General features: G+C 38.3%; 1 protein-coding gene across 1 annotated transcript in view; it reads right to left on the bottom strand.

The window, feature by feature from the left end:
• Positions 1–21,866, bottom strand: part of APBA1 (amyloid beta precursor protein binding family A member 1) — a 148,608-nt gene that overhangs the window by 14,934 nt on the left and 111,808 nt on the right. Inside the window, exons 6-11 of the mRNA XM_043547160.1 lie at positions 19,525–19,626; positions 14,999–15,038; positions 12,804–12,949; positions 2,997–3,029; positions 1,831–1,917; positions 1,155–1,340 (exon numbers count right to left, since the gene is read on the bottom strand). Of these exons, the coding sequence (XP_043403095.1) occupies positions 1,155–1,340; positions 1,831–1,917; positions 2,997–3,029; positions 12,804–12,949; positions 14,999–15,038; positions 19,525–19,626 (594 nt within the window). The remainder of the gene's footprint in view (positions 1–1,154; positions 1,341–1,830; positions 1,918–2,996; positions 3,030–12,803; positions 12,950–14,998; positions 15,039–19,524; positions 19,627–21,866) is intronic.

The following is a 21,866-nucleotide window of genomic DNA, read 5'->3' as shown; positions in this document are numbered from 1 at the left end:
CTGTAGCAGTCATCTGACTGAAATAAGTTTATCAGTTACCACTGAAATTGAAAATACCTTATTATTCTGCAGGCTGACAGCTAAACAAGATATGCTGACTTCCTATATTCTTAGATGAAGTTCACAAAATCGTTATCTTATTCAGTATTAACGTGATAACAAGATTAATTTATTATTTGATATTAATAAATTTTATTTTAAATTTGATTTGCCCATGTGTTTAATTTTATTTTACATTTTTTCTTTAGTTATTTAGCTTAGTTAAAAAAAATGACATAAAATTGGAGAATTGTGTGGACTGATGTATCTTCCCCAGCTGTTAGGGCCTAGAACAGTGAGGACGCAATGGTAGATAACAGAGACAACTTAGTATGCCACCTAGTGGTGGACCACAGAACCTGCCTTCTACAGTCCTCACAGTGTCATGAACCAAGTTTAATTGGCTAACTTAAAATGGGTTTACAGATGCTTTGCATCTTTCAAAGCAGCGTAAAGCACAATGTTGACTCTGGTCCTGAATCTACAAATTCAACTGAGATTTTCAAAAATTGAAGAAGTATGGACAAGGTATATACCCTGCCACGACAGGTGTCTGCTTGGAGATATCTACATGCAGGCCACTTCAGAAGTATACATATATTACATCACTGACTGGGTTTCCTAAAATGCTTTCAGCGTATCCCTTCCAACTGCAGCATCCTCAAGGACAAGAAAGACCTAGCTGCATAATCCTTATGACATGCATTTATGATCCTAGCAGCAATGTTCATGGGTACAAGTCCCCCTGGAAACAAGTTACTGTGACGGATGCTGACTCTCAGGGGCAGATCCTCAGCTGGTGAAACTAGCTGTGACAGCAGCCAATATTTGAGGCTCTGCCCCTCAATGTCTGTTAAAGGTATTACATTAAGAACAAAACTAAAACACATAAAATGAAAATCTGTGTTTCTAAATGCAGTTTCTTATTTAATAATGACAACCAACCAAAAAGGACCCAATATGCAAAAGGCAGAAAAGTTCTTCTTTTTAGACGAATTCTTTTTATGTAACTAAAAATCAAACAGGACCATCAACCACAGACTTCAATCCTATCCTGACAAATGGGTATCATATTCTCAAGCATAACAAAGTAATGAAATAAAACAGCTCCTTACATCCTCAGATTCAAAGACATGGCAAATCATTTTGTATTGCCTCTTCCCATCCTGAGAGGGGTGAGATGCCTCCACATTGTCCTGGGAATTAGATCGAGGCATTCGCCGCCGAGCCATCAGCACAACGATATTTCCTATATCAGCAATGTAGGAAATGGTCCTCAGAGGATGATCCATCATGGTTTCCTGAGGAAGAGAAATCCTGAGATCAGTGCTCGCTTTGAGCAAATGCTTAGCATGGTTTTGGCATCATGTAAATAGTTACTAACAATGTAAGAACAACTGGCAGTAAATATACAAACACAGGCTAACTTTATGTATTCTGTATGAAAAGATGTGAAAGAAAAGGGAACCAGCAATGTCAGTTCCACCAAATTAACTGAAATTCCCATTATATTTATTGGGTAAAAGAACTCCAAATACAAAGACCCAGATCAGAGGGTTTGAACATGCACTACACAGAGGATTAAGGACTTGGAATTAGCTACCTCAGCCAAACTCTCTAAGCATTATAGTGAAAAATATCTGAGAGACACTGAGAACAGACATATTAATGGCACTAGACTATCTGAAATGCTGTACTGTGATACCTTTCAATAACAGTTCAATAGAGAGTGAACCACTACTACAATATTGACAAGGTCCAACCCTGACAAGGGCACATCTTTGCCTATACCTGTGTGTCTGCATTCAACACTTTTATTCTCTGCGTAGAGATAAAGAGGTCCACCTCAGTCATGGGCTGAGATTCACCTTCTGGGGCCTGCAAATAAAATGGATTAGAGTCAGCAAATGCATCAGAGAACAGCCTTAATAATGATGTTAGATCACAAACAGGGGCGCATCAAGACACAGTCACCAGAACAGCAATGCAAAACAGAGTATTAAATTGCAGAAGCTAAAGATAAACACAAAGATATGGAAACTATATATAGGGATGAAAGTGTGTTAGATTCAGTATTATTTATAAAACTGTTAATTCCATTCAAACTCCCTACCCTCTTTCTGATCAAATGAAGTTATAACCCACTGCAGCATGAACTGTATAATCATTCCATGGAAATCAAAATGATTTTCATTTTAACATGAATGCCACATTAAAAAAGGCTTTTTGCATGAGCAATGTACAGGACTAAGGGCAATTCTTGCCTGCAGGATTTCTACAGGATTCTAATTATTACAGTGACTGCTCAGGCTAGTGAGAAAAAATGTACACATCAGATGCAGATTAAGCAATTATAATGCAGTTCTGGTAAGAGGGTCTTTACGGTCAGACAACAGAATATTAAAGCACTAACCCACTCCAGAAGATGTACATTTGTAAACATATAGAGCAAATGCTTGCACTTTAAAATGCATCAGATTTGTTCCACGACACCTAAGAACTCCATGAACAAAATTGACTCATATTTTAGTAATCTCAGTATATAAAGTGAGTGTACATATGTAAACTTTTTTTTTTTTTGCATCCAGCAATTTGACACATCTGTAAGTTAACCAAAAATAGTGTTTAATATGCCATTTTATAGAATTAAAACCTTTACCATGTCATTCCTGTTTATTTGGTAGGTATTTCTGGGTTCGGTCTGTTTACATTTGATAAATCCAATATTTACCCTCGTTCTAACATGAAATGGCTAATGATAAGCAACAAAAAATGGCCAACCAGGCAACTGATCTTAGGGAAATGTCAACTTGTGTGGTGACTCTGAAATAAACCTGAACAAAAACTTGCTGGATGCAGAAAATAAAAACACAAAATCAAAAGTAAGAAAGGCAAAAAATAGAATAAAAATAAAAATAAACAGGCATAACATCAAGCTGATGGAGGTTGTACTGCACCTTCTTCCTGCTTTTGGCTAATTTCTGGGCCATCTGCTTAGCATGGAATAAACAGAGATAGGAGAATGGTTAGAGAAGAATTTGCAGAGACTCAAGTCAAGCAGGGATCTACACACTAATGTCCAGGATTTGTCTAGTAACTGGTCTAGGTTAGTCTCTGCTTGGATTTCTCTCTTTCGTTCTGGTTAAAAAAAGAGTTTCATGTTTAACACAATAGGTTTTAAAAAGTAAACCTGCACCAGAAAAGAGAGAGAAAGAATACGGATTAGTTTTATTTAATTTTAAAAAAAAGACAGCTAAGTTTAAAAACATAGGGCAAGATTCTGCTCTCATTTACATTCGTACAAATCACTCGTCGCTCTTTTCAAATCATTGGAGTTACACAAGTGCAGAACTGGTGTAAGTGAGAGAAGAATCAGAGCCTTAATATTCAAACTCTCTCAGATCTTAAGGTCTTAGATTCAGGTTACTTAACAATTTTGCATGTACGCACAGACTTATAAAGGGAAAAAATGTCAAAAATGTTAAATGATCCTAAAAAAACCAAAATGACAAAAACATTTAATTAAACAACCCATCTGCCCCAATGCATACACACCCATGTGCTTACTAAGATTAGACTCAGGCATTTGGGGACCACAATTCCCCATGCCAATTGCACAAGGACATTTTCCATGCCTCTCGCATATACCCAAACATCTTCCCTGGGTAGGGGTGCGTACTCTCCAGATGATCCACCTGTAAATGGGCTGCTGTCGTGGAGCTTTTTACTGTATTACTATGTAAGTGTTCAATATCAAAAGAGATTCTATCGGCTACCAATGAGAGACAGCGATAATCATAATTCTTGTCACTCCATTATCAAGCGCTTATAAATCTTCTGCAAATAACTCCAGATGTAGTTTTAAAAAAAAAAATCCACAGACTCTGGTGACTTATCTTGTGGACTTGCTTACTGGACAAGTATGATACTCACCTTGCTGGTAGACTTCCATTTTAGTTCCAGTAGTAACATGTAATTAACTTAATGTGTGTGCTGTGTGGTCTATTATGCCAGGCTTTATCTATAAATACATTACTAATAGCTATTAGGCCCACAGAACAGGAACCTGGAATCACAGATGCACTGAACATTTGTCACCGGTGCTCACACATTAACTCTGCAGGTTGTGCTTTAAACCAATCTGAAAGTAGCAGCTGATACTGAAATGTTGCTCTTTAGTTACAAACAAAATCAAACGTTTCAGCATCACTTGCAGTAACCCTTTACCGATTATAAAACATATTCAAGTCTGGTAAATGTAAACTACTGCTAGTGGCAATGTGAACAGGATCATGCTGAAATCTTTACACTAAAGTACTGTCACTGGCGTTCAGAGAAAATAAAACTACTCTGAAATAGTAACGGCTGCATAAATAAAAAAAACCTTAAAATAATGCCTCAAGTTGGCATACTTTTCTAACTGTGTTCAAAAACATAGCTTCTCTGCAGTCAAAATTTTTCAATACTGCAGGGCCCTAGGTCTCACAAAAGGAGTATGCCTGTCACAAAGGTAAATGAAAAAAAAAACTGCTTGAGTCAGAACTAGGTAATGCAGATATGGTACGTGAAAGGTGAGCCAAAGAACCTCTTCTGCAGTTTGTGATTCTGTTCTTGACTTAATGGGAGCAGCATCAGGACCGCTGTCTTATTTGACCTTCTTGGAATACTATTTTCAAACATTTAACAAAACCCTAATGTAATGGCTTAGAATACACATTCATGTTTAAGAAATGATTAACACTCCAGAGAAGGTGAACATGAAAGGGGCTGGAATCTGTAGCTGTTAAATAAAGGGAAAAAGTCCATGAAAACGTAACACCAATATGCCTTTTATGCAAGAAACAGTATCAGACAAGCTCAGTCATACTATACAAATAATTCTAGCTACATTAGTCAAGCGGTTCTTTTCACACCATTATGAGTAAAATATAAGACAACCTTAGTTTAAACTTAATATTCTTTAGTAAATACACTGAAGACAGACAAGTCCTAAGTATTTCATTTGATTGAGATGTATTTGGTCTATCTATGATTTGTTTACAATTTAAAAAAAAATTCATTACCATTATTTTTTAAAAGAAAGACATTTTGCTGCTATATTGACTACCAATATCTGTACACATTTTAATAAACACTGTATCTATTGCAGATTGTTAATTATTTGTGCCAGAGACTGCATCTTCTTATGTCTTGTAAGCACACTGATGGCACTTAAATAATAATAATGGGTAGGCTCTTAAACAATCCTCAGATATGGATTGTGTCAATGCCTTTCAGTAATGGGGTCAACTGGTATTCAAAAAAGTGCAGGCCTCCTACACAGATCAAATCTGCTGGTGAAATCTAAATTAATCACTGTTTTTTCTCCAGGCTGTGAGATTCATCCTCTTATGCCAGATGTTAACAACAATTAAAATCTGCTTAGGTTGGGAGGATGGCTAGCTCCGGAGATTAGTAGAGACTAACAGAGCCTTTCAACTCTTAGGTCGCACAGTCAGTTCTATCTCATTCTGGTAATGAATGAAAGTCTTGGTTAACAAAGGCCAAATCCTGAATACACCACCTGCTGTAGTTTTAGTTCTGTGAATAGCTCTCATTGACTACTAGTAAGGTTTTACATAACTGGACCTTTAGATTCAGAGGTCAACAAAATTATTACTTGATGGTCTCACCCAGTTCAGTGGACAGCTGTCTGCATCACAAAAACCACCATCTTGCTGAAACTACCTTTGTGGCAGTCTCAGCAAAGAATTAATAATAATTCTTAGCATTTATATAATGCATCTTAGTCTCAAAGTGATGTGCAAACTAATGAACAGAGTGAAATTCATCCTTGTGCAGAGGGCCCACACAAGGTCTGGTTTAAGAGTAGCAGCCGTGTTAGTCTGTATCCACAAAAAAAAAAAACCCAGGAGGACTTGTGGCACCTTAGAGACTAACGAATTTATTAGAGCATAAACTTTCGTGGACTACAGCCCACTTCATCGGATGCATTGAATGGAACATATAGTAAGGATATATATATATATATATATATATACACACACACACACACACACACACACAGAGAAGGTGGAATTTGCCATACAAACTGTAAGAGGCTAATTAATTAAGATGAGCTATTATTAGCAGGAAAAGAAAAACCACTTTTGTAGTGATAATCAAGATGGCTCATTTAGACAGTTGACAAGAAGGTGTGAGGATACTTAACGTGTGGAAATAGATTCAATATGTGTAATGACCCAGCCACTCCCAGTCTCTATTCAGACCCAAGTTAATGGTATCTAGTTTGCATATTAATTCAGGCTCAGCAGTTTCTCGTTGGAGTCTGTTTCTGAAGCTTTTCTGTTGCAGAATTGCCATCCTTAAGTCTTTTACTGAGTGGCCAGAGAGGTTGAAGTGTTCTCCTACCAGATTTTGAATGTTATGATTCCTGATGTCAGATTTTTGTCCATTTATTTTTTTACAAAGGTCTGGGTATCACTTAAGTTCCATCCAAGCTCTATTTTGAGGGCTTAAGTTGTGCATAGGCCTGGTACATGAAGATGAATTTTCCCTACAGGGACTGAACTGACCTATCATTACTAGAAGTGGTTCTCCCAGGTCAGGATAACAAGGGGAGGTCTTCACTGTACCAGCTCACATTCCATCTACTTACTCAAGCATCTATGCTGTGCTCACCACTTGTATCAGAGCCCCTCATGTTGCCTTTGTACTATGAATAAATAGACTTTGTTCTCCAGAGTTGTCTCCCCATTACCTTTCATTAATACTAAATATACTTTTAAAATAATTTTTGTTCTAAAAATCTCCCCTAGTCAACCAGATGTTCAAATGGATGACGTCAGTGTAATTCCTGTTCTTTATATCTAGACAGAGGTTTTCTGTATTATTAAAGATACTCTATGAATCCATATTTCATTCTGTGTAATCATAAGATGATGGACCATTGCTTGACAAGAGTAAATGGAAAAGTGCCTTTAAGTGTAAAATAGGAACAACCTCACCAGGTCACCAATGTTAAGATGAATATCTTTAAAGCAATGCAATGGTATAACCTGACTGAACTTAGCAGGGAAAAAGCCTGGGGGGAAATTATTTCTGTATATAACAAGAAAGGTACATGAGCAAAGCAGAAGTGTGTCTGAGATCTGCAAAATCTATCTAAGGACAAGCTGAGAAAATGTGTGGTCAAAAGCCATCTCTCTCTACTACAGGAAAACTTTATCAATGGTCATTAAACAAAAAAGAACATTTTCAGACCTGGGATCCTGAACCAAGGCACTGACTTCAATGGGAGCTCCATGAGCTCAGCACCTTTGAAAAATTAGGCCGTTTATTTATGTTCCTAGCTTCAGGCACTTGAGTTTTTAAAAAAATAGCCTATCAATTCACAGTTTTTGTTACACTTTTTAACAGGAAAAGACATCAGGAGATTCTGGATGTAGGTTAACTACAGGATGTTCAAAATGCATTTGCCTTTCTACTTTAATCAAATCTTTAAAAAGCTGTTTTGTCTGTCTGGTATCGGTGTGTGCACATAACACTTTACTGCACTAAACCTTATTCATGGTGCATTATGTCAGTGCCATAAAAGGAACGAGGAGCAGGACACACACTAACAATAGTTTCTAAATGACGCTTCAAAATTTTGGGCCAAATCCTTCCATGACCACAAAAGAAATGGGCAGCAGAGATTCAGGTGGGTCATCTGTCACAGAGAATCTACAAACGAGACAGGATTTCATGGCAAGAGCCAGGGAAGATAAAATATTTCTAAGGAATCTCAGACCCTCAGACTTAGGGCTTTATATAGATTAACATCACCACTTTAAATTTCACCTAGAAATAAAAAGGGAGCCAGAGTAGCCATATGGGCGCTGGTGTAATATGTTCCCTGCAGGTCAGTCCTCTGTACAAGTAGCCAAAAGTTTCTGGAATTCACTTCAAAGCTTGTCAAAGTTCCCATGGTCCCATGTTAAAGTCTTAAGTGAGTCTTAAATGGAATGAGAGCCTTTATGTGGGCCTCTACACTGGAGCAAATGTCACCAAAGTGAGTAACTGTGTGCCTATTTACTTGTTGGCATACAAATACCGGGCCTGGTGTTCACCATGGGCAAGCCAAATAGGTACCTCAGTACCAAGTGGGTTGTATCGGGTATTGGGCAGAATTTAGCCATAGTTAATATTGTATTTTAATTATGAATAAGAACACCAGGAAACAAATATATCTACAGAACTATTTATTTAAAAATGACAACCACTAATAAATGTAATATTTTTACATTTCATAAATTAGCTATAATACAGAACTTAAGAACTAGGGAATAAAAAAACATCCTGTGGAGAAGGAACTATGTTAACTTTGAAACTGTACAATGAGATGCTGGTATAGAATAAGTAATGTTAAGCATGGGACAAAGGCCAAAAATAAGATAAGCCACTGGCTGAACAGAGACACATAGGCATGAACTCCTGAACAGAAGCTCCATCCAGACTTCTTGTTTGGAACTCTGGAGGGTTTTGAATTTGAAGGGTGGCCGTCTGGCTCCTGGGAAAAGGGGAGCAGGATCAGAGAGGAGACTGGGGAGCTAGATTGTGGATTTTGAAGAGATATGCAAGGTCCTCAAAATACAGTTAAGAAAAGCAGCCAAGATTGTCCAGTATTTGCGGGCAAGTGTCCTGAGAGGAAGGTTAGAGGAGAAAAAGGACCATACCAGCAACCCAGACACATCACTGTTGAACAAGGAGTGTCACTTCCATTCACAAATTGCAGTAAAAATATAATGTTTCCCAGGGTGGGAAGGAATAAGAATGATGCTCTGAATGAAAGTTTCTGCAATGACAAAGTATTCTGAAAAATCAGATCCTAAGGCATCTTAAATTGGACATCCACAATTAGTGAATACTTATGACCTTAATTACTCTGTGCTTCACGTCCCCATCTGTAAAATGGGAATAATACCTCCCCTTCATCTCGCAGAGGTGTTTTGAATTAAATAATGTTTGTGAAGCACTAAGATACTGTATGGATCAGTGCCATGGAAAAATCTATGAGGAAATTAATTCTGTCTTCAGAGAAAGATTTGAACAGTATACAGTAAATAAGGCCTAGGGCCATATACTGAACAACAAGGAAAAAACAAAATATTGAATAGCTGCTCATTAAGTGCATACCATTCAAACTGAGCACTGGATGAGGCAGGGGTCCTGTGGAAAAAGTAATATGTGATCATATAAATAAAGACTGAATCATAATGCATACACGAAAGGGTGGCAAATAAAGGTTGCACAGATAATCTTATTTCTGGCAATTCCTAACTTTTGAGTGCTTACTTTTGCAACCTTAATAATGTTCTTTTAACATAGTTTGTGTGTGTAATGTCCTAGGTTTATAAAAAAGCAAAACTGAAAAGAAAAAAAAAAAAGAGAGGGAAATTCCATCATGCAAGATTGAACCTTTTGATCCACCACACAGACCTCTGCCACTTTTGCACATGGAGTAACAGATAACAGCAGCAATTTGTCATCCTATATGTAGACTAGTGCTAGAGGGGGATTACAGACACACTTTTTCAGCGGGTTTCACAGAGATTTGCTCACAGCAGAGGAACAGCAAGACTCAGGAAACGACAGTTATCTTTTTCTCATAACTGGTGTTCTTCGAGATGTGTTGCTCATATCCATTCCATTCTAGGTGTGTAAGCTTGCCACATGCACCGGTGCCAGAAGTTTTCCCCTCAGTGGTATCTATAGCGGACTGGCTCTGGCGCCCTCTGAAGTGGCATGCATATGCCACAGTATAAGGGGCACTGCTGCCTCCCCCCCACCCTCAGGTTCTTCTTGCTGGGAACTCCGACAGTGGGGAAGGAGGGCGGGTTATGGAATGGACATGAGCAACACATCTCAAAGAACACCAGTTATGAGAAAAAGATAACTGTCTTTTCTTCTTTGAGTGCTTGCTCACGTCCATTCCATTCTAGGGGACTCCCAATCAGTACCACCAGAGGTGGGTAGGAGTTCACAGACATGTAGACTGCAACACAGCCCTGCTGAACCCAGCATCGTCTCTAGCCTACTGGGTGATGGCATAATGAATGGTAAACATGTGCACTGAAGACCACGTTGCTGCCCTGCAGATGTCCTGGATAGAGACATGGGCTAGGAAGGCTGCCGAGGATGCTTGCGCTCTGGTAGAGCGGGCTTTCACAATCGACAGCGGTTGGGCCTGAGCCAGCTCATAGCAGGTACATATGCAAGAGGTGATCCAGTTTAAGATCCTCTGAGAGGATACAGGAAGGCCTTTCATTCTTTCCACTACTGCTACGAAGAGCTGAGTCGATCTGTGGAAAGGTTTGGTGTGCTCCAGTTAGAAAGCCAGCACACGTCGAACATCCAACGCAGGTAGCCGCCTCTCCTGGCAAGAGACTGCGGATTAAGACAGAACACTGGGAGGATATCGTCCTGGTTGATGTGGAAGGAGGACATCACCTTGGGCAGAAAGACTGGATAGGGCCACAGTTGAACCTTGTTTTTGTAAAAACAGTATATGGTGACTCCAATGTGAGGGCCCATAGTTTGGAGACCTTCGCCGAGGTAATGACCACCAGAAAAGCCACCTTCCACAGAGAGGGACCATGAGGCCAAAGGTTCAAAGGGGTGAGCCTTGAGAGGACCAGGTTACAATCCCATTGGGCAACCAGGTCTCTGTTCGGCGGGAAGAGCCTTTCCAGGCCCTTCAGGAACCTGACCATCATGTCATGTGAAAACACCGACCGACCTTGAACATGTCGGTGGAATGCTGCCATGTGAAGCTTGATGGAGGAGAAAGTGAGGCTCTGATTCTTCAACTGGAGCAGGTAATCCAGGATGGATTGGAGAGATGACTAGTTTGGACAGATACCCCACTCCACCGCCCAACAGGAGAACCACTTCCATTTAACCTGGTATGTCGCTCTAGTTGAGGGCTTCCTACTTTCCAAGAGAATCTGCGGCACCTGACTGGAGCAGGCTTGCTTCTCTGGGTTAGCCATGCAGCAGCCAAGCCATGAGGTGAAGCAGGGTGAGGTTTGGGTGCAGGAGCCAACTGTTGTCCTGAGACAGGGGATCCAGGTATTTGGGCAGTAGCCCCGGGGTGGCTATGGCTAGGTCCATAAGCATCCCATGCCAGTGTTGGCGAGGCCACGCCAGGGCCACCACGATGACACGAGCCTTGTCCCTCTTGATCTTTTGACAGGACTTGGCTGATAAGAAGGATTGGTGGAAAAGCATACCGCAGATCCCCTGCCCATGCCAGGCTTGGGCATGCTCCATTGCTCAGTGGAGTCTCATCAACAATAGGAACTGTGAGAAGGTGAAGCATGCTCAATTAGGACAAAATCTTCTGAAATTGTAGCTGTTAAAATCAAAGCCTCTACTGAGCATGTGTGAACTGTGATTTTTCAAAGGCTTATAACTTGGCCCTATTTGGGAGGACTTTCATAGAGATGGCAAAAGGCTCATACTGAACAGAAAGGCCACTGTTCTGCCAAATTTCAAGTCCCTAATCTAAAGCGTGAGCAGGGACACTAGAGCTTCTCAAAGAGAAGTCACCAGAATTTTTTAACATGACCACAACAACATATTTTTCCCTAGCTTCATTCTCAGAAATGATCAAAACAGTTTTGGCTGAAGTTTTCCAGAAAAAAATTCAGCTTGAGGCAGAATTTCAGCCCAAGTGAGTAAATCTTGGCAAAATTAGAAGCAACTAAAAACAGAGTCTTATTGTGGGAAGTGTTGGGCAACCTTAATGACAAGTGGCACTACCAGCCCCATTTACAATGTTATCAAACACAGCCTGTATTGGGTGTTCATTATTTTGGATACCAGCGACCTGTGAACGTTTTGATACTGAACTGATGAAAATATATTTTCTGATCAGATATTTGGTAACTGAATTATTGTAATTATTGTAATGAAATACCATTATGCAGCAGTGGAAAAAGTCTCTCTCAAAACTACAGCATCCCTTTAGAAAAGTATTTAAGAAACAAAGCACGGCACAATACACATACACACCCACACACGTGAGACTTAAGATCATACCCAGTGCTGACAATGCAGACTAGTACTAGAAGGGTCCTGCACTTTCAGAACTACCTTCCTTAGAATGAGACAATCAACTGTCCATCTCAGGTGGCCAAGTGGAAATTAAAGAATTTATGGCATCTTCAGTTTCAAATTAGAGAATAAGCCTGGTGACCTGGCCAATATTTATTCTTTCACCATAGGTTCTGAAAGTCCAAGGTTTAATGTCCGAGGTTGCATGAACTATTTCTTACAGCATTCTGGCTGCTGTGATTGCCTACATGTGAAGTGGTCTGAAAACGGGTGTGACTGTTAAAGTAGCATAACTTTCACCAAATGCCAAATTAGAGCATGGGCAAAAGAAGCATACACAGTATAAAATTTCCAGCTAAACCTATTTTCTCACATCTTACATCTACGATATAACTTACACCACCATTTAGATCACCATAAGCTTTGATGACTAGACTATGAAAGGCGTATTGAACCAAATTATCCAGTGAATCCTCCTTCCCACTCAAGTCCCAAGACCAGACTAAACAGATCAGATGAATCTCTTTCAGAAGAAAGGATAAACTGGCACCTAACCTTTGAAACAATATGTAACAATAAGGGAGGAATACCTGGGTAAGCATGCAACACCTGTATCTGCAGTTTGAAAACACCAAATCACATGAACAGCAAGATACATTCCTCACCTTGATTCTGCTAACAGCTTCCTGAGCCTGCATCATTCGCACATTCTTGGAGGGAGTTTTGTCAGAAAGGAGTTGAGTGGAGCCAAGGTAATTGGCAGCAAAAATAATTCCATCAATTAAGTCTTCAGGATCACAGGGTCCAGGAACTATAACACAGAAAACCAATTGCTGAGCAAAATTATGTTTCACCATGGAGAGAAATAGCACTTGCACTACTTAGCCTGCATCTGATGGCTATAAATGCTGCTCTGAGCGACTTAGAGGTAGCGTGATGGCAGGACAACCAACACGTTCAATCAAGGCAAACAAAAACACTGAGCAAAGTACTTTCAACATCTCTACAGTAGAAATCACAATTGCTCATCCAACCTGCCTCCCACAATAGTTTGCTCCATGAGACAAGGTTAACTAGAGCAAAATAAACAATGTATTTTCATTCCTACAAAAAATACAAAGCGTTTTCATTTCTCTCTCTCTCTCTCTACATCCAACATCCTTATGTTTTTGACTAAGATAATCATATCTTATCATATCTTTAGCTAGAGTCTAAAATAAAAAGAACAATAGGAACATAAACTCAGTATCAACCAACAGCATCTCTATTATTCAAGCACGGACCATAATTGGAATGATGAGCAGTGGAATCTCCTCAGAGCATTTTATAGGTATGATTTTTTCCCCCCAGAGTGGAGTTAAAATCGGTCACATCACATTGAAAAGTATATAGTTTTATGCCAGACCTACTCACAAAAGCCATACGGGGGGATTGATCTCTTCAGGAGGGATAATTTTGATTTAGATAAAGAAACTCTCCGTGCTTTAGGCTCTGAATCTAGATGTGCCAAGTCAGGGATTTATGCTTGGGCTAATATATACTATTGACTTGGTCCTGCAAGTTGCCATGAAACCTCAACTCCCATTGGTGTCAGTGCAAGCTTATGATGCTGATCAGGAGGCACTCAGTCCCTTGCAGGACGAGTCCCTATAATATCTACATGATCTACGGTTTTTCAGACTGATCACTTTAAAATTGAAGCAATATTCTCCCCTTGGACATTTCATCTACTAGGAAGTGGATTTTTCTCTTTAATCTCTTTGATCTCGAAGGTAGCTTCATGTAACACACTGCTTATCGGTATGCAAGAAAGAAAAATCTGGTTTCAAATTTAATTAAAATATACATAGCATTTACTTTTGCGAGAATTCATTTTTGTATAATTATCAACATTTTATTGTCATAAAATTTAAAGTAGTGACATTTTATTTTTCTTATGAATATGAAAAAACCCACTCTGAGGACTTACAGTATCTACCTCAAAGACTGAATCAGCTTTCTGAAATTCTGTAAAATGTATTTCTATAGTACAGCCTTCCAAATACAACATATTGGAAAACAATCCAAGGAATCCCAAGACAGAAATCTGAGGTTGGCTTCAACTCTCATCTTTATATAAATCAAAAGGCCAACTGCAAGAGTTTTAAGGACAAAGTAGCAAAATTAACTTAGAATTTCCCTGCTTGTTCCATGCTATCATTACCTTTATATTATTTATGTTTAATGGCATGCAGCTGAATATTTATGTGTACACACAGAACATACAAGTATGAATGTGCTTATGTTAATTCTAGTGATGGGTGAACCTCTTATATATAATTTTAAAAAAATTATTTATCTACTGGGACAGGTACAACATGGGCAATGGACATTCCCCACCACCACCACTGCCAATAAAGCTCAACCCTGGAGAGACCATTGATGTTTTTACTTTATTTTAAAGCCAAAAGGGACCATTATGATCATCTAGTCTGACCTCCATCCTTCGTCATCAGAGGGTAGTTCAGCCTCCATGCACATCCAGTGTGTTGTGAATTCCAAGAAAGGTGCTATGGATTACTGAAAATTCCAGTGGTGCCTTATGTGATGTTGTCACCCATCCCTTAGGAACTGGGCTGGGACCACTAATGAAACATTACAAAATAAAAGATAATTACGCTTTTCTAACTTCCAAAAAAATAGTTCTGGGGTTTGGTTCAAGTTCTGGATTGGTTCATATTTGATCTAAACAAGTTCACCCAGCCCTAGTTAACATTTACCTTCACAGCCCATAGACTTCTTGCATTTTTACTTGTACAAAAGAATTCTATTATAATATGGACAGCGTTACACATTCAAAATTATATTTTTCACTGCTTACCTTCAACATAGGTTGGGAATGAAGCCAAACTTTTTCTGGACTGTAATTAAGACAAACAGGATTTCAAACAGCACAAAGCATGCTCAAATATGCATTAAAAATCGTTCCATGCAAAAACAACAAAAACCAATAAAACCCCAAAACATAGTGACAGTTAATTAGCAAAGGACAACTGACAGCTTATTAGGAAAAATTTTAAATATCAGCATTTATTAAGGAGTTATTACCCTGAAGTGTAGTCTATATCATTATCATTTTCATATATTAAGCAGTTCTACCCAGAGTCTGGTACTCGACAGCACATTTCTGAGTGCCAAGAGGTGCTCTGATCTATATACGAACAACAGGAATAGTGCCTAATAAATCACCTTTTTAAGTACTTGGAATTCCAAATTAAAAATAATAATCTGGGAATATTTAAAAGGACTTGCAATATTATCAAAAAGAACAGGAGTACTTGTGGCACCTTAGAGGCTAACAAATTTATTAGAGCATAAGCTTTCGTGAGCTACAGCTCACTTCATTGGATGCACAGAATGGAACATATATATATATATATATATATACATACATACATACACACACACACACACACACAGATAAGTTGGAAGTTACCATACAAACTGTGAGAGGCTAATTAGTTAAGATGAGCTATTATCAGCAGGAGGAAAAAAAACATTTTTGTAGTGAAAATCAAGATGGCCCATTTAGACAGCTGACAAGAAGATGTGAGGATACTTAGCTTAAGGAAATAGATTCAATATGTGTAATGACCCAGCCACTCCCAGTCTCTATTCAAACCCAAGTTAATGGTATCTAGTTTGCATATTAATTCAACCTCAGCAGTTTCTTGTTGGAGTCTGGTTTTGAAGCTTTTCTGTTGCAAAATTGCCACCCTTACATCTTCTACTGAGTGGCCACAGAGGTTGTAGTGTTCTCCTACCAGTTTTTGAATGTTATGATTCCTGATGTCAGATTTGTGTCCATTTATTCTTTTGCATAGAGATTGTCCGGTTTGGCCAATGTACATGGCAGAGGGGCATTTCGATTTATAACTTCTAGAAAAAAGCCGAATGAAAGGCTTTATACACCTACCAGCTCTAACTGCAGTAATACTCATCATTTAGTTACACTTAGAAATAAGCCTAGCTGAGGATATTTGTTAAAGGCAATTTCTATGTCAGAAGTAGGTAGGGTATATAGTGCACTGCAACATGTGCTGCTATTACATATAAAGAAAAGGAGGACTTGTGGCACCTTAGAGACTAACAAATTTATCTGAGCATAAGCTTTCGTGGGCTACAGCTACAGCTATTACCAGCAGGAGAGCTGGTTCCCCCCTTCCCCCTCCCCCGCTGGTAATAGCTCACCTTAGGTGATCACTCTCGTTACAGTGTGTATGGTAACCCCCATTGTTTCATGTTCTCTGTGTATATAAATCTCCCCACTGTATTTTCCACTGAATGCATCCGATGAAGCGAGCAGTAGCTCACGAAAGCTTATGCTCAAATAAATTTGTTAGTCTCTAAGGTGCCACAAGTACTCCTTTTCTTTTTGCGAATACCGATTAACACGGCTGTTACTCTGAAACCTGCTATTACATATGTTTGTGACAAGAATTCTAGAGAAACCAAGGATTACAAGATGTTGATATGCCTAACCCTAATTCCACAATGAAGTAGATCAGCATTCACTCCACTGATTTCTCAATATAATTATACCAGTGGAAAATCAGTGAGAGCTCAGGATCAAGCCCAATATCTCATATGAGGTGCAAGTACTTTTGAATGTTCACTTACAGTACATAGGAAATTTATTATCCCTTTTTATGCTGAGCAATTTACTCGGTATTATATGTATATAAAAATGTAAACCAAGCTCTCAGTCAGGCAATTGCACCTAAGTGGCAAGAAGGTGGACTAAATGACCCAGTAAATCTTTTCCATTTCTTACTACATAGATTCTCTGAGTAGTAGTATTTTACAATTTATTACACTGGGCTTGTTATAAAAACAGCTGTTGTGGCAGAAAAAAGGTTAATCAGGGCATGATATAAGGATATCAGGGCAACACTGAAATACTTGCTTTCTTCCTCTGAGAGAGGAAGAAACAGAGGCCAGAGAGAGGGAGAAACAGAGCCAACAGAGGACAAAGTTGTCACTGAATAATGGCCTCCTGCTGCTAAACACATTTAAGGAAAATTAAGTGTTGGGAAACATTTATTGTCAAAGCAGGAGAGGCTGCCCTGAGATCATCCTGTCTATTACAATGACTATTTTTTATTAAACCCATGATAGATGTTGATTTTGATAATTTTATCTGATTGCTGTCAGTGCAGTACACAACAGCTTGACTGGCTGCATTCTGACAGGTACAGAGACAGACCGATTGTATGGTTCAGAAAACAACAAGCTTATCCATGCAAGTGCAGTTTTAAAGTATACATTTTTCTAATTAACAGACTCAAGGGCTCGACTGACTGTCTGAAGTTTTATTTAGTTAGTTTTAACTTTAATCAATTCATGTTGGTAAGCCATCGGGGAATCCGATTGCCCCGCAGAGTTTCCTTGTGGGATAAAGTTGAGTAAACAAACATCAAATTAAATGTCTAACACATTTATTAACTGCAACAACGTTAAAATTAAAAAATAAAATAAAAAAATCTTTAATTCTAGTAGTTTTATTTGGAAATCTTTTGGTACTAGAAATAACAGGCGGCATCACCTGATGTCACTTCAACACAGAAATATGTATCTTTAAATCCTGGTGTAGAAAATATAATTTCATAAAAGAACTAGGTAATGTTTGTTGGATTAATCTTTTTGTCTGTTCAACAAAACATTAGATTTCTTTAAAATTAAGGTTTTGTTCAGACATACAACTATTTCCCATAAGCAAAGAGGTTTACTCTTACTATTGCTATTTGTAAGGGATGTACAGAAGAATGCAACGCTGATTTAAAAAAAAAAAAAACCCTAAGAAATTACTTCTGCAACATATCCTACTATAAAAACTGGTTTATTACCCTGATACTGTATACAATCCAATGCTCAAGACTAAAATGGGTAGCATTTTATTTCACTAACACCTGGACTATGACTAATGATGGCTAATAACTGTTAGTAGTCAAAAATGGATTATCTGACATTACTAAATCTGTACTTTAATGAAAGCCAAAGACTATAATGAGCAAAGAGTATCACAGATCAAAGCACAAAACTAACACTCTCAAAGACTTTGGTATAGCTTTAAACCTTCTGAAAGCCATCACCTCCCAAAATGTAAATAAAGATTTAAAAAATATAATTCATAAATCATAGGCCTATCCTTTTTCTTTGTCAAATTTGAAACAAAGAAAAGATGGATATGACTATTATTACTTGGAATTTCAATTCTCAGCCAGTTTCTATATCTGTAGAAAACTGACCAGTGCATAGACACTACAATACAAATTGATAGTTAGATGGTACCTGCTTTCTACAATTGAAGTTTTTCTTTGTTTGCACTGTATTTATTAAAGTTAGAAATTAAAAAACAAAGATAACTGCAATTCTTCTGTTCGTATAGTTCCCCAGGCACAATATGCAAAGACTAAATACACATGATAAATTTTCCACATTCTCAGTTGTCCCATTGGACTATTCACTGTTTGTAAAGTTAACCATGTACAGGTTAGTCTTCGCATGATAGAGGCACTTTTGAGGGTCCAATGTCAGGAACTCCTGGATTCTATTCCCAGTCCTGCCACTGAATCACTGCCTGCACTTGGGCAAATCACTTCACACTTCAGCGATTCTACTTCCCTGCTGATGAAACAGGGAGCAACACTAATAGGAACAGTGCTGTATTAATATTTATTTATTTTGGCAGGCCTATCATCCTGACTAAGACCATGCCTACATTATATGCTTATAGAGGCACCGATGTACCAGTTCAGCTGTAAGATCATTCGTGTAGCGGCGATATGCCGACAGGAGAGCTCTCCTGTCAACATAACAAAACCAGTTCAACAAGCAGCATTAGCTATGTCGGCGGGAGAGTGTCTCCCTTTGACATAGTGCTGTGCACATGAGCGCTTATGCCAGCAAAATTTATGTCGCTCAGGGGGTGTGTCTTTTTCACACCCCATGAGCGACAAAAGTTCTGCTGACATAAGCGCTAGTGTAGACATGGCGTAAGAAATGTAACCTCCTTTGTAGCAGGACACTCTGTAAAGAGAGGGAAAAGAAAATATTGCCTCCTCTTGCCCCAGTACAGAGGGGACATTGGCTGCTCTTAAATAAATCAACTCTCCAAAGCCTGTTACACAAACATCACTGCAGAAAAGAAAAGAAAAAAAAAGCCATCAGAAACAGCGGTGTTAAATTAGGGTTTCAATCAGAGACACATAACATGAGGGAGAACAAAACAATAACTTATGCCAGTTTTGTTTTTTTCATATACAAGGAGAGGGAAGAAGAAGAAGATAAAAAGACATGAGCAGTGAGTGGAACAGGACTGTGTCTCTTAAAAAGACCGCACTCTACCTCTTTATTAGTGGACGGTTCTGCTGTACCACAGACATCTTGGTGATGTTGCCTACTTGACGATTCAGCACCACGGGGTGAAGAGGAATCAGGAGATGGAGACTAGATATGGTAAGAAAAGAGAATTAAATAAAAAAACTGAGTGACCATTGTAGAAATCTCACTCTGTTTTATTTGGAAGCGGGAATAAGGGATTAAAGATGAAAAACATAACAGCAGCCAAACACTGTTTACATTGTTACAGCCTCTGTTTCGTATGGTAATGAACATGCAGAACTCTCAGTATGCCACTGTTTTTTACCTCAATAGTTATATGTTTATGGGGAAAATTAAATATTTTATTTGTCCATAAACTACAAAAATTGAAAATTGAACTAAAATTAAATCCAGGGTAAATAACATTCACCAAAAAAGCATGACATGAAAACATAATTTTGGAAGCTGAAGGAGAAGGGAAATTATGATGTTTAGCATGAATGTTTGTGACTTGCATTTGATTTTTCTTGTCAGCCATTCAATTAAGTTGCAATTACAGCATATCTCCCCACATAAGTAGTGTATGCAAACAAATTATCCAATTCGCTTATTGAAGGCTGCAAACAATTCAGCCTAATATTTTGAAAAGAAAAAAAAAAAACAAGAAAAAAATGCATGAAGTCAAGATGGAAATTGTTACGAGAGAGGAGTGAAGAAACCCTGAGGGCCTGATCAGAAAGTGGGGGTGCAACTTTAGTAAGATTATTCATCTTGAACTTATAAGTAGCAAATTTAAAGAGTCAGATACTGAGTCCTAATCTGCTCCTTTAAGAAGCAGGTGTATGTACAATTGCTCAGGAGCGATTTGCCAGAAGGGTTGGCCTCAACTGAACAGAAGCAGGCTTCCATGGTTGCTACTAACCATTTTTCAATTGCCTTAAGAAACTAAATAAAATAATAATAAATAATAATAGGGCTGTCAATTAATCACAGTTCTCATGCAATTAACTAAAAAAAATTCATCACGATTAAAAAAATTCATCGTGATTAATCGCAGTTTTAATCACCTTGTTAAACAATAGAATACCAATTGAAATTTATTAACTACTTTTGGATGTTTTTCTACATTTTTAAATATATTGATTTAAATTACAACACAGAATACAAGTGTATAGTGCTCACTTTATATGATTTTTATTACAAATATTTGCACTGTAAAAATGATAAACAAAAGAAATAGTATTTTTCAATTCCCCTAATACAAGTACTGTAGTGCAATCTCTTTATCGTGAAAGTGCAACTTACAAATGTAGATATTTTTTGTTACATAACTGAACTCAAAAACAAAACAATGTAAAACTTTAGAGCCTAAAAATCCACTCAGTCCTACTTCTTATTCAGCCAATTGCTAAGACAAACAAGTTTATTTATATTTATGGGATATAATGCTGCAGGCTTCTTATTTCCAATGTCACCTGAAATTGAGAACAGGCATTCGCATGGCACTTTTGTAGCCGGCATTGAAAGGTATTTATGTGTCAGATATGCTAAACATTCGTATGTCCCTTCATGCTTTAGCTACCATTCCAGAGGATATGCTTCCATGCTGATGATGCTCATTAAAAATATAATGCATTACTTAAATTTTGACTGAACTCCTTGGGGGTGAACAGTATATCTCCTGCTCTGTTTTATCCGCATTCTGCCATGTATTTCATATTATAGCAATCTCGGATGATGACCCAGCACATGTTCATTTTAAGAACGCTTGCACTGCAGATCTGACAAAACGCAAAGAAGATACCAATGTGAGATTTCTAAAGATAGCTCCAGCACTCAACCCAAGGTTTAAGAATCTGAAGTGCCTTCCATAATCTGAGAGGGACAAGGTGTGGCGCATGCTTTCAGAACTCTTAAAAGAGAAACACTCAGATGTGGAAACTACAGAACCCGAACTATCAAAAAAGAAAATCAACCTTCTGATGGTGGCATCTGACTCAGATGATGAAAGCGAATGTGCATCGGTACGCACTGCTTTGGATCATTATTGAGCAGAACCCACCACCAGCATGGACGCATGTCCTCTGGAATGGTGGTTGAAGATGGTTGAAGACATAAATCTTTTGCGAATCTGGCACGTAAATATCTTGCAACACTAGCTACACCAGTGCCATGCGAACATCTGTTCTCACTTTCGGTGACATTGTAAACAAGAAGAGGGCAGCATTATCTCCTGAAAATGTAAACAAACTAGTTTGTCTGGGTGACTTGCTGAACAAGAAGTAGGACTGAGTGGATAGTAGGCTCTAAAAGTTTTCAGGGTGAATAAAAAAATCAATGATTTAAAAAAAAATTTTTTTTTTTTA

This window comes from Chelonia mydas, chromosome 5 (genome assembly GCF_015237465.2).
Source record: "Chelonia mydas isolate rCheMyd1 chromosome 5, rCheMyd1.pri.v2, whole genome shotgun sequence".
Taxonomy (NCBI): Eukaryota; Metazoa; Chordata; order Testudines; family Cheloniidae; genus Chelonia; species Chelonia mydas.
Note: the sequence above shows the minus strand (reverse complement) of the source record. Positions and strands in the feature narration are given on the sequence as shown.